The 14058-nt window shown below is 43.5% G+C and overlaps 1 protein-coding gene across 3 annotated transcripts in view; it reads left to right on the top strand.

Annotated features, from left to right (window-relative positions):
* The window catches only part of NUP93 (nucleoporin 93), a 103559-nt gene that overhangs the window by 74665 nt on the left and 14836 nt on the right, over window positions 1-14058 (top strand). For all 3 annotated transcript variants that reach the window (XM_030298431.2, XM_030298432.2, XM_030298433.1), the window contains 3 exons: window positions 6815-6889; window positions 8917-9006; window positions 10810-10949. In XM_030298431.2, the coding sequence (XP_030154291.1) occupies window positions 6815-6889; window positions 8917-9006; window positions 10810-10949 (305 nt within the window). The remainder of the gene's footprint in view (window positions 1-6814; window positions 6890-8916; window positions 9007-10809; window positions 10950-14058) is intronic.

The following is a 14058-nucleotide window of genomic DNA, read 5'->3' as shown; positions in this document are numbered from 1 at the left end:
TCTAGGTTTTATTTGTTGCTGTTCTTTTGAACTTCTTTCCTGAAGTATAATATATATACAGAAAAGTGTGCACATTGTAAGTATGCAGTTTGGTGAATTATCACAAATGGCACAGACCCAGATGAAGAAACAGATGACTACCAGCACCCCAACAACCCTCCTTGTGTGCCTTTCCAGTCACTGCCTCTCGCCACCACCAATGGAACCACTGTTCTGACTTCTAACATCATAGTTTAATTTTGCTTGTTTTTTTGAACTTTATATAAATGAAGTCATACAGCATATGCTCTTGTTCCTGGCTTCTTTTGCTTGACATTCTATATATTGTTGCATGTAGTTGTGGGCCATTCATTCTCATCGCTGAGTAGTATAACTACAATCTATTTATCTGTTCTTGGGTTGATGGACATTTGGATAGTTTCTGGTTCTTTGCCTTTATGAATAGTGCTGTTGTGAACAATCTTGTAGGTTTCTTTTGGTGAACGTATGTTTGCATCTCTGTTGGGTACAGCTAAGAGGGGAATTGCTGGGTCAGAGGATATTCAGCTTTGGTAGGTCCTGCCATACGGTTTTCCATAATGGTTGTATTGATGTACCCTCCCACCAGCTGTATGTGAGAATTCCATTTGTTCCATACCCTTGCCACACTTTTTTTTGGGGGGGGGGTGTTTTTAAAATTTAACCATTTCTACAGGCTTCTCCCTTGTAATTTTCTTCAAGATGATAGAAAGGTGATGTACGTCTCCATTTGGGCAGACATTTTCCTCTACCCTATTTATAGAGTCTTCATGGTATGAAGGCCAGAGATAGGCTTTGGAATTCCCGGGCCTGAGTGTCCTTATTATAAATGGCCTCTCAGGAAGAAGTGTCCTAAGGAATGTAGAGCATGTGCACAGTATAGTGCTCGCCCGGAATGGCAGAGAATGTGCACGCAGCACATCCCAGCAGTCTTTATAGTGGGTGTTCGTGTTTGGTAAGCTACACATTAAGTTTATTTTAATCATTTCAATATGGATTTGTCCCTTTTTAGGGATTTTCCTTGGTTTATAAAGTATCTCCAGGAATGTGGGGTGCCTGGGTGGCTCAGTTGGCTAAGCGTCTGACTCTTGATTTCAGGTCAGGTCGTGATCTCATGGTTTGTGAGATCGAGCCTGGCGTGGGGTTCTGTGCTGGCAGCACAGAGCCTGCTTGGGATTCTCTCTCTTCCTTTCTCTCTCTTGTCTCTCAAAATAAATAAACATTAAAAAAAAAAAAGAGAGAGAGAACACATGTGCTTTGAAGCAAGGAAGAGGCTTTTGGAATCCCTGTGCTATACTTGCATGTGGTTAGTGGGAGGAAGAACACCCCCAGTGCTACACTGCTTGCATGACAGCACATGGGGTTTGAGCAGTGTTGGGAATCCTTGGTGTATCTTAGCCAACTTTTAAAACAGTATTTAAAAGTCAACTTTTATCTAACTTCTGTACAGTCTAGTGCCTGTGTTGGTTTTAGACATAGTCAGTAGATGGGTCTGTAATGTATTGTCTGGGAAATGACTGAGCCTAGCAAGCAACAGGCTCCATTGAGAAGCTAAGTTGTAGCTTAACTGCAGATAGTGAAGGTAACATTTCACACCGTGATGTGCGAACACTGTGTGTTGAATATAATGTCTTGTTTTGATAACGGACTTAATTTGTTCAATTCCCAGTCACAGAACTCTTCTACATTTTAACATCTCTGAAATCAGGGTGTGTCTTAAATCCAGTGTCATAATTTAGTTGACAACATTTTTTCTTTCCTGGTGGTGCATAAATAACATGTCTTAATAATAGATGATGTATTAAGATTCAATGCAGTACAGTAAAGTAGAGACCGACAGAGTTTAATTGGAAAACTCCAGACTGCATGATTTCAAACTGTGTTTTATGACTCCCTGGTAGTTTCCTGGGGCCGGGAGGTGGGGGAGGGATTTGTTTCACATATCAGAATTTGAATCGGATTTCAAGTATAGAAAGAGCTCTGCAGTTCTTTCAAAAAGAAGTTTAAAAAATCCAAACGGGCCCTGGGGCACCTGGGTGGTTCTGTTGGCTAAGTGTCTGACTTCAGCTCGGGTCATGATCTCGCAGTTCATGGGTTCCAGCCGTGTGTCAGGCTGTGCACTGACAGCTCAGAGCCTGGAGCCTTCTTTGGATTCTGTGTCTCCCTCTGTCTCTCTCTACCCCTCCCCCACTTGTGCTTGCTCTCTCTCAAAAATAAATAAACATTAAAAAAATTCAAAGAGACCTTTCATTTTAACATCATGCTGTATCATACCTGAGCACCTCCTTGCACAGTATGCTAATGGTAGAGGTGTATGGATACACTTTTGAGAACTCTGCCACCCCCTCCCTCCCGCGCAAATGTAACCTCTGACAGCGGTGTATGTGCTGTCCCTGCCAGTTCCCTCTCACGTATCCATGTGCACATTGGTCCATGTACGTTCATCTGATCAGTATCAGTTTATTCCATAAATGACACCAGTTTATATATCAGAGTCTACAACTTATCATTATGTTTTGATTTTTTTGAACTTATTTTGGAGGCTTTTCTAGGTTAGTACATGTAGGTGTCTGCCATTTTTTAGTGGCTCTACAGGTTTCATTATTTAAATGGCCCAAGTATTCTTCCCACTTTGTCCGTGAAGAATGAGGCTCCAAAGAAGTTAGATGTCATTACCAAAGGTCACGCAGTTAGATTGCATTTAGAACCTGGGTCCTCTGGTCCCCAGTTGGTATTTTTCTTCCTAGTAGTACTAGGCTTCTGTGTACAGATTTTATAGCCAGCTATTGTGAATTAATCACTTTAGTTCCATTTTGCTTATGTAAAACCAGACATTTCACTTGGCAATTTTGTGTGTGTGTGTGTGTGTGTGTGTGTGTGTGTGTGTGTGTGTGTGTGTGTTTTAACTCCATACTTCTTTTGCTAGGAATGCTAGTTACATTCCTTCCTCCCTAACTAGAATGTGCCCTTCTTGGGAAAAGAGTTTATTTATATCTGGAGAGTCTTTGTACAAAAGTAGTTGTTTAATAAAAGCTTGTGATTCCCTCCTGCCACCCTCCAGCCACTTCCTACCTGATCTGGAATGCTCTCTTACTGTTTTGGGAATATCGTTTACTCTGAGAAGACTCTTCTCATGTCTGTGCTCCCAGAGGCTGCTGTTTCTTCACATATCGTATCTCTAGACTCCTGGATGAGTCCCTCTCTGGCCCTGCCCTCTCATCTTCTCTGCCTTTCTGGTCTCTGATTCCCTGCTCCTGTCGTCCTCACTTGGTGCCATCAGGCCCCAGTGCAGAGAAACCCAAATGTCCAAGGGGTTCAGAATGTTACTCCCACACAGCATACTGGTGGCTGCTTGCCCAGCCCTCAAGCAGCTCCTGGGTTTGAAATTCCAGTGAATGTTTGCTGGTTCCTCAGCTCAGGAATGTGCGTGTACACATCCTGTTTCTGGGATAATTGACTTTATGTGCGGTGAGATGGAGACTTGGCCAAGGGCAAATGAAGGAAGGCTACCCTTGAAAACAAGAGCATTAGGCAAAATTAATTTAAATGGAAATTTGAAGGCTGAAAACCCAACTACTTTTTAAATGGATAATTTTAAAAATTAGGTTTTAGTACTGGAAAATATTTCTCAAGGCTGTTTATGTATATGTAGCTGAAACAACTGTGTCCTTGCAGAAATGTTTTAGTGTTGTGTTCCCGTTTTTATCCTCTTAGTCATTCCCCTTGATTAGGCTACTGGAATTAACAAGTTTAGTGCCCTGGGTTTTTAAAAAGACTTTGGGATCATCAACATTCACGCGGTTAGTTCTGTTCTGGAAGGGTGGCTGGCTGTCGAATAGAACAGTCCTCAGCTATGTGTTACTGGGAACCCTCAGAGTTAGCAGAGAAAATGAGCTGCTGGGGGTTCTGTTCATGCAAGGATTATGTTTATTTTAGAAAAATGACATGAGAATTTCCAACCAGCACAGACTGAAATATTTTAGGTTATGTTTCTGTAGTGTCCATATCTATCCATTGGTGTTCACTATAGGATTTATTCCTACGTTCATTATGGTTGTTTATTTTGTGTTTAAAAAGTGGTAATAGCTAGTGTTTATTGGCCAAGTATTTGGCCCTGTGCTGAGTTCTTTCTACTTATTTCTCACAACAATGCTGTGCGGTAAATACTATTTTTCTCCTTGTTTAATCTTTACCACAAACCCAAGGTGGATACCGTGACCTCCCCCGTTTTGTAGCTAAAGAAACCGAGGCTCAAAAGAAGCAGTATATGCAATCAAGATCACATGGCTAGTGAGTAGTGGAGCCAGGATTTCTAACCACTGCTCTCTGGTTCTTTGATGGCTGTCCTTGGAAAGTTGCCCTGGGCTGCCCTGGCAGACATTGCGGGGCCAGAATGTGCACTCAAACCATGGCTCCACTGCCTCCTATTGGAGTGACCTTGGACAGGCTGCTTTCTGTGTGCTTTGGCGTCTTCATCTATAAAATTGATAGAATAACAGTATATCATCTTACAGGGTCGTGAGACTTAAGACAGTCTTAGCATATAGTAGTGCTCAGTAAGTGTAGCTGTTATTATTATAACCTGGTGGTTTTCACCAGTTCTGTGTTTCAGATAGGAATGCTTTCAACTGTGAGTAACAGAAAATCCGTTTCGGCGGCTTGCCTAAGGATTTCTTTTTCTCACCTAACAAGAAGTCCGTGGGTGTGGAGAGTGTGGGCCTCCATTCAGTTGTTCTGCAGTGCCATCAGACACGCAGCGCCTCTCTTTGTTCAGCACCATCCTCGGCACATCACTCCCTTGAGGCTCACAGGATGGTTGCTGCAGCTCTACACACCCCATTTACATTGGGAGAAGGCGGGGGCGTTCAGCGGCCATGCGAGGCTCTTCATGCTCCCTTTACCAGAAAGAGCAGAAGCTGTCCCCAAAATGTACTCCAGACTTGTGCTTCATCTCATGGACTAGAACTAGGGTTCTCGGCCACTCCTAGCTGCAGTGGAGGCTGGGGAAGGGCATATTCGGTAGCTTGTAGAGGTCAGCTCATGGGGGCCTGTTGTTAAATTTTCAGAAATTTTGCTGTCTATCTGATACTCCTTGGGATAGCTTGAAATCGGTCATGGCGGGAGTACTTATATCATGGAAAGCAGCCAACGCTATATAGATCAGGCCCCTTCCCCAAGCTGGTTGTTAAATATTTACCAGCACACTGTTAGGTATCTTTAACTCCATATGCCAGACAGGGAGTGGAGGTGAGAAGTAAGGATTTGAAATGGTCGTTGGGTCATCAAGCCAGCAGCATCTGCCAAAGTCAGTAGACTGTTCAATGTTTTTAATAGCAGTGACTGCAGAAAATCAGAGTTGAGGAGGACCTTCTGAGGTTGTCTAGGGCATCCCCTTCATTCAACTGATGGGAACCTGAGGCTCCAAGAGAATGTGCTCTGCCCCAGACCGCAGAGCCAGGGAGTCAAATGGCCCTCCTGGAACCCAGGTGTCCCAGTTCATTCTTGAGAACTTGAGGGCTTACATCTCACCTTTCTGCCTCCTGCTCTCTCTCCTCTCTATGCTACTCTCAGTCCTTACCCATACAAATATTCCTTTTACCAGCTTTGGTAGTGCCAGGATGTTTTACTGCTGTCTTGTCAGTTTTCCAGAAGACCTATTTTAAACTCTCCCACCTTTTTTTTTTTTTTTTTTAAGATTTTAGAGAATACAGCGTTGAATTTTTTTTAATGTTTATTTATCGTGTGTGTGGGGGGGGGTGGTGCAGAGAGAAGAAGAGAGAGAATCCCCCAAACAGGCCCCATGCTGTCAACACAGAGCCCAACATGGGGCTTTGTCTTAGAATCATGAAATCATGACCTGAGCTGAAAGCAAGAATCAGCTGCTTAACCGACTGAGCCACCCAGGCGCCCCAGCACTGAATTTTTTTTTAATGAGAGAAACTTAAAGAATTTGCTATAGCACAGTATAAACTATAATGTAGTGGAAATTTCAGAATATACCTAATGGGAGATACCTGATTTTGACCCATACTTGTTTACAGTAGGGAATGGAGCTTAGCTGAAGATTGATTTTAGTCTTTCTTAAAAAAAAAAAAAAAAAATGTAATCAGCTTTTCCCTATGTTTGTGTCTAATTGTCCCCATAGATGGTGGACTCTCTGGGGACAGGCTCCATACCCATGGCCTATTGTCATCCCTGTGGCCGTGGCACTTGCACTCAGCTATACGGGAGGCAGACACTTCACAAACATTTACTGAAGCAATGAATGAATGAGTGTCCAATGTAGACTAGCTTCATATCTTCAGATGTAGAAAGTTAGTCAGCAGCTGTTCTCTTAGTGTGGATTCTGGATTGGAAATGCCTGAATCTCCATATTGTAACCCTTTAAGCCCCAGCCCCTTAACTGTCTGATGTGACTGATGGAAGGAAACAGGAGGCCCACAAATATCAACAGCTTCGCTGGTGTGAACACCTAGAGGGAGAGGATGGGGTGGAGATGGGGCTTGGGATTGAACCGATTGTTGGAAAGATATGCATTTCCAGGAACAGTCATTGATGTCTCCTGACAGTTTATTTAGCCTCCTGCTACTTTTGAGTTGGGTTTCATGCCTGCTCCCTTCTTGTGTATTCATAGGAAGGGAGTATTGTCTTATTGAAACCCCTAAAATCATCATTTTGAGGAAGTCTGACTAGGCAAGAGACTTCTCACAGCTTAAAGATAAATGTATGTTTATAAGATTTTTTTCTTTACATGACTAAATGCTGTTCTTAATGCTGCCTGTGTATTTACCTACAGCCAAGTTACATCAGCGATGGGGGACCCCCTGGTCGAAGCTCTCTGGATAGCATTGAGATGGCCTATGCCCGGCAGGTGAGCATTCTCTCAGAGAAGATCAAAACCAGGAAAATTCTATGTGAGTGCTCAGGGGAGTAAAAGAGAACCATGACTTCATGTGAAAGTCAGACCCTGAAAGCAAGTTGGGGTTTTGTTCAGAGGACTGGTTAATATTTTACCACCTCAGTCCCTGGAGAATTCCATCAAATTGGGTAATAGAATGACTCACATTTGACTTAGGGAAATGGAAGTCTGCCCTCTCCCCTGACCCAAGGTGTCTCATTTTGTATTTGGCAGTAGCCCATGTACAGTACAGCCTTGAGTAATTGCACTGCTTAGCAAATGGAGTTCTTTATTAACCTGAATTACCTAGTAGGCTGATGGTATAATCAGAAATCTTTCTTCACCCCTTGTGGTTGATAGAAGTTTTCTAAATGCTTTTCTGCCTTGGTAGGCATAGTGTATTTACCACTCTCTAATATTGTCCTGGAGAAGCTCATGATATTTTAGGGGCTGTGGCTCTGGCTATATGTGATGGTCACACAGTGGCATGCAGTTGGATTGGGATGCTTTGTAGCGAGCACAGGGACTGTTGGACTGAAGCTGCCCTAAGGAGACAGTACAGACCTGGGATTGACTTTTTGAATAAAACAGCGCTGGCTGCCTGTGTGTTTTATTCTGATTTGCTGCTTTCCTACACAAAATAATATCAAGAAGGAGAAACCATCTTGTTTCTTGAATTGAGGGTGGTGAGCTTGCACCCCTTTGTTACGAACAGTTTTCTAAGTCTCTCTCCTTGGGCGTACCATTGCCAGTCCCTCTCCGTCCAACTCCCTTGTGTTTTATTAGTAGGCCTTCATTTATTTTCTGCTCCGTATTTTAGATTGCTCTCTTTCTCCCTGCCACACCTCCATCCTTTAAATTTCACCTCCCTCTGTGGCTGACTCCTCCCACTGCCGCAGCCACCACCAGAGTTCAGGCCTCATGAAGTTATAAGCTTGTGAGCAGAGAAGCTGTGCCTCTTTGTCTGTGAAAGTAAGACTCCATGAAACTAACATTTTCCAGACTCGGAGCACCGTGTCCTGTTTATGTGGCTATCCCACCAGAGGAGAGTGAATCTTTACATCCTATGTTGAACAAAAAACCTTGCAGAGGGGAGGCCCTTAATAAATGCACAGTGAGTGAATAAACTCCACCTTATCGTGTAAAAACCATTTTATTTCATCCTTATAATGCCCCTGGAAGCTACACGATGCCGTCCCTCATACAGAGTAGGGGGCAGTGAGGTTCAGTGAGAGTTCTGATCTGTCATCTGACCTCACTACTGTGTTCCATCCTTGGTAGGGCAAGGACTTCACAGGCAAAGAGGAGAACCTATGAGTTCTTAATGTCATTACTTTAGTTCTTTTAAAATAAAATTCAAAGTAATAGTGGTTTTCCCACACCTTAAACACCACAATAGTTCCCTTTTCTTGAGAAAATTTTCCTAAGGAGCAAGGATTCTTTCCTGGAGAAGTGGGTACTCCAGACACACGGCGACTGCTGTTCAAACCCATGTGGAGGATTGCAGCCTGACACTCTTTACTCAGTCTACCAGCCTTGGCCTAGAGCCATTCAGTCCTTTTGCCAGCAAAGATTACCAAACTTTGCCCCAGGTTCTTAGGAAAGCAGCAGCCAAAGTCTTCCCATCATCCTGTCTTCCCCTTTGGTCCTTGCTTGCTGGAACTGGGGATCTGCTGGGTGGAGAGGTGCAAAAGTGCCTGTGGTCTCCTCCACCGGGACCACCCTCCTTCCATTCTTCAGCTCTTAGGAGGGCTGGGGTAGCAGTTAGTTTGGATGTGTTGATACTGCCTTCCAAAGTTAAAGGCACATCTGGGAAGCTGGCCAGAGGCCTTGACCTTCAGGCAGTATGGATAGCTCAGCCACACTGAGGAAGGAAAGGTTGGCTGAAGCTTCTGGTGCTGACTGTTGGGCAGAAAGCTGGCTTCAGAAGTGCCTTAAGAGGTTTTAAAAAGAAGAGGAGAAAATAGAAATTGTGCCATTTCCTTTGCTTTTCATTTCAGATTTATATCTATAACGAGAAGATTGTAAATGGGCACCTGCAGCCTAACCTCGTGGACCTCTGTGCTTCCGTTGCAGAGCTGGACGATAAGGTAGCGCCCGGAGCTAACCCAAGGGGAGACACGGTGTCCGGTGTTCAGATGGGATTAGCAGCTTGCTGACTGGGCAGAAACGTGCTCAAGAGACACCCTGCTCTGTGGAATAAAATGTTAACTGTCCTTCAGAGTTTCATTTTAAATAGCTTTGGGGTGGTTTTTTGATGATGATGCTATGTATGTGTATTTTTAATGCATCTTCAGAAGACCCAGCCGGGATCAGTTAATGGGCACAAGAGGTCTCCGTAAGATGTATTGCTTTGAAGTCCTGTCAGGCTTCAATTCTTCCCTCACCAGTTTCCTTCCTTAGACTAACGGACTCTTTTATAAGAGCTGAATTGTAAAGGTGATGTGGTTTTTACCCCCGGGAGCCCATTAAACTTGACTCAGATGTGATCTTTAGGTGCATTCTTTGTATGCCGCTGGCTCCCACCCTCTCTGACTCCCCATCTTTATTCCTGTCCCTCAATTCTTATCCCTGGCCAGTTTTCTCACCCTGGGAGGAAAAAAGCAGATAGGTGGGTTGTTAGGTGGCCAGGAGGAATGGGAGAAGGAGGGAAGAATATAATGGAAGCAAACACAATCTTACACAGATTATAAGTATTATTATTATTTTGGTCCTTAAAAATGCATCCAGCTTTTTTTTTTTTTTTTTCTTAATAATAAAATAACAAGGCAACGCAAGCAAATCTAAGGAAGAAAGTTAAGAATCCACCTACCATCTCACCACCAAGAGTCACATTTGGGTGGATTTTCTACAGTTTTAGTTTCTGAGAACATGAAAACAGGATTTTGTCTCTTTTTGTGAGAGAAGTGTAAACCTGCTTTTCTCATCAGTGCTCTCTTCTAAGGATTCTTAACTTTAGAATATTGCAGAGCATTCAGGGAATCCATTTTTTTTTTATTTTATTTTTTTTAACGTTTATTTATTTTTGAGACAGAGAGAGACAGAGCGTGAACAGGGGAGGGGCAGAGAGAGAGGGAGACACAGAATCCGAAACAGGCTCCAGGCTCTGAGCTGTCAGCACAGAGCCCGACGTGGGGCTCGAACTCACGGACCGCGAGATCATGACCTGAGCCGAAGTCGGACGCTTAACCGACTGAGCCACCCAGGCGCCCCAGGGAATCCATTTTTAAGGAGAGATTTACAGACAGGAGGATTCTTGGGAGAGGAAGTCCCATATGTGTGGTGGTAACACAAAGGAGAGAATGCCCATTCCTTTCCTGGGAGGCTCTCATGGAGGCATCTTTTGAAGGGAGTGAGTGGGAAGGAAAATGGGAGGCTGTGACACTCACAAAATGGGGTAAGAGCAGTGGCCCCTGGAGAGTCTCTGGGAGGACAAAACCTATATATTATTTAGGTTAAACTCTTTATTTTAAGCCTTAAGAAACTCAAATGACCTTGTAAGGACTGAAATGCAGCTACTTGAGTTTAAACTCCTGGAGCTTTGGACAATTATAAATGTATTCACTCTCTTGTAAGGAATAACCCACTGAGATTCAGTGTTCCTTTTACTGTTGTGTGGTCTCAATTATGTGGGTGGTTATGTCAGACCTGGAATAGAAACTGATCTGAAAACCAGCTCGGGACAGGAAGGTGCTCCTTGGAAGATGGAGTCTAGCAGCTGACAGGGCACAGGCGCATCTTCTGTACTGAGCTTAAAGCCTGAGGGCCTCAGACGGAGGACATTAACCTCTTCCCCCTCCTTACCTTCTCTGCCTTTGCGGTCAGAGCCTCGAAGAGCCAGACCGTTTCTCCAGCCCTGCAGCGTTGTCACGTGCAGTTTCATTTATGCGCAGAACATCTCTGACATGTGGAACATGGTGAAACAAATGACAGATGTGTTGTTGGTGCCGGCGACCGATGCTCTGAAGAGCCGCAACAGCGTGGAAGTGCGCATGGATTTTGTCCGGCAGGCCTTGGCTTACCTCGAGCAGAGGTAAGGCAGCCCTGGCCTAGCGGGGCTGGCTTCAGAACCCCCCAGAAGTCAGCCTTGTCTCGTGTCTAGTAGTCCTTGGGCTGAGTGCCCTCTCTCTGGTATAATTTAAACAAGGTTGAGCGAGGCTGAGAGATACAATCCTGCTTTCAGAAACACTTCTTTACCGGGCCTGTTTCTGCAGCAGTATAAAGTCATGGTGAATGGGAGTGCTGTTAGACTTTTCATTTTCTCTTTCTCCACTCTGTGTCCCTCGGTATGGAGACATCATGGTTATTAGGCCATGATGCCTTAGGTCAGGATCCTGTTCCCTAATGTTGTTCAGCCGTTACTTCTTAGGCTCTTTTGTTCTCTGAGCATTTTAATTTTTACAGCTGGCAATATTATCACCTTCGAGCCTTAGGAAGAGTCCTTGAACCTTTATTTTCTTTCTGGCTCTATTCTGTTAATCCCTATGCATCTGGATCCTTCCCAGCTGCTAATGCCTGTGATTTGTGCCTGGGTTTCTTTGCCACCTCCTCACTAAGTGGAGTTGGTCACTGAGGGGGTTGTGGCTATGCCCTTGTGCCCTGTCGTCCCCTTCATTGGTGGGACCTATGCCATTCATCCCTCCCTGTGGACCCTCCTTCCAGCTCTGAATTTGCCAGCAGGGGTTGTCATGAGTGTGCAACGCACCCTCTTTATTTCAGAGACACAGTGCTGGGCCTCTGCTAGTTCGAGAAGAGAAAGCCAAGTTGAATACACTTGCTAAATTGCAGTTCTTTGCCAGTGAGCTGTGCAGCTGCCGGTCCCCTTATAGTGTGGTTGCCCTTTATCAACAAAATAATACTTCATTAGGAAGTCCTAAGATTTCCTTGTGCATTAACTGAGGTGATTCAGACTTGGTATAGCAGAGAATAGGTTTTTATCAAATACTTTCATAATTATACAATAGTCACATGAGATGAATGCCATCAGACATAAACTTCCCTTATTAAGAAAAATTTGGAACTCCAAATGTTTTTTATTCTTTTTTACATAGGCACAAAAGAGCTTATAGAGTATTATAATAGGCTTTTGCTAAATTTTTTAATGTAAGTTTTGGGTATATGGAGCCATAAAGATCCTAATGTATATGGTAATATTGCTACAAGCAGCAGAGTAAGAGTCAAAATTTCTGACAGTATATAAAAACCTTTAGGATTGAGTTTTGTATAATGTTTGATTTTGAGAGAGAGAGAGAAAGAGACCAAGTGCAAACGGGGGAGGGGCAGAGAGAGAGGGAGACACAGAATCTGAGAGAGAGAGAGGGAGAGAGAGGGGGAAGGAGGGAGGGAGGGAGGGAGACCGAGTGCAAACAGGGGAGGGGCAGAGAGAGAGGGAGATACAGAATCTGAGAGAGAGAGAGAGAGAGAGAGAGAGAGAGGGGGAAGGAGGGAGGGAGGGAGACCGAGTGCAAACAGGGGAGGGGCAGAGAGAGAGAGAGAGAGAGAGATACAGAATCTGAAGCCGTCTCCAGACTCCAAGCTGTGAGCACAGAGCCTGACGTGGGTCTCAAACCCTCAAACGGTGAGATCATGACCTAAGCTGAAGTGGGATGCTTAACTGACCGAGCCACCCAGGCGCCCCTAGGATTTTGTTTTTTTAATGGGTATATGACTGCTCGTGACTGCTTTTTCTTTAGTAAACCCACTCTTCAACATTGGTGCTTGACTTCACCAATGGTACAAGGCTTTTGTTGATTTTATATCTGGTAAGCCATCCCATTTAATTTATTCTCTTCATTTTGCTTATTTAATTTTACATATTTATTTGTCTTAAAAATTCTTTTTTTTTCCCCTTAATTCCTTTGGCAGCACTTGGGAGCTACTTGGAAGTTTGCTGTCCACAATTACTGTCACCCTATTGCCCTTCTTTTCTAGGGGCGTCACTCCCCACCCGTATCCTTTTCAAGGATTTGTTGTCATTTCTTGATAAAGGGACTATTTCATGATAATTATACTCACTTTTTAAAGTAGTTTTGCTGGTGCGAATCCTGATGGCGTGGCAAAGTAGACCCAGCCCCAAATGGTTTTTTGCAGATAAGGCTGAAAATGTTGAGAAAATGTAGGACTGGTACAGAAAAATGCCAGAGGCTCTTGTACCTTTTCACATTTCCTCCCCCCCCCACACCACCACTTTTTGATATGGGAATATTTTGTTTGATTTTGTTTTTTGTAGTTATGATCCAAATGTGTACAGTATGTGGTTTTATGTAGTTTGCTTTTTAAAATCTTTATCAGTATCATTTTGCATAACTGCATCGAATTCCATTGAGGTGTTTTTTTTTTTTTTTTTTTTTTATTTACATTTAGATGTTTCTCTCTGTCTCTCTCACACTCTCTTTCTGTTATTTTACTTAATCTGGTGTTGAATATCTGTGCATATGGAGCACCTGACTTTTTGAGTTGGTCTGTTTTGTTTTGGACAAGAAACATATTTAGAAAGTTCTTTATTCTGTTAACCCCATATCTGAGTATCTGTAACTAGAACCAGTTAATCTTAGTATGGAAGCACCTTAAAAACACTACAGGTTTTAAGGAATTGCACGGTTTTAAGAATACTAGCAAATAAGTGAAAAAGAAATGATACAAAATCCTTTGCAACCATCGGTGTGGTAATTGGTTCAGCAAGGACATCAGTGGAAACTGAAACCATTCAGTAGAAGATTGTTGGTGAACAGAATATTCACATGGCTTCCAAGTATTACCCCACAGGGTACTTACCAATTTCAGAGGGAAAGGTACTTTTACAAAAGGTGGTGAAATCTGGTGAGTGACACTTTTAAGCAGGTGATCAAACCAAATATTACCTGGGGCTCAGTGGGCAGTACCAGCATCAGCTGTGTGGGATTCTTGGCAACAAAGTTGAATCTTAATTAAATCATGAGGAAACAGTCTAGGTTGTGGGACATTCTACCCAACAGCTGGCCTGGATTCTTTTTAAAAGGTCAGTGTCATGGAAAATGGTGGTAGAATTACCCTAGAGTACAGGAAATAGAAATGGCATGAGAACCAAGTGCCATGCATTCCCTTGACTGGATCCTAGACTTGGGGGGAGAAACACAAACCATAAAGGGTATTATTAGGAAATT

The sequence above is a fragment of the Lynx canadensis genome, chromosome E2 (assembly GCF_007474595.2).
Source record: "Lynx canadensis isolate LIC74 chromosome E2, mLynCan4.pri.v2, whole genome shotgun sequence".
Lineage (NCBI taxonomy): Eukaryota > Metazoa > Chordata > Mammalia > Carnivora > Felidae > Lynx > Lynx canadensis.
The sequence above is the reverse complement of the archived record's forward strand: the minus strand, read 5'-3'. Positions and strand labels throughout refer to the sequence as shown.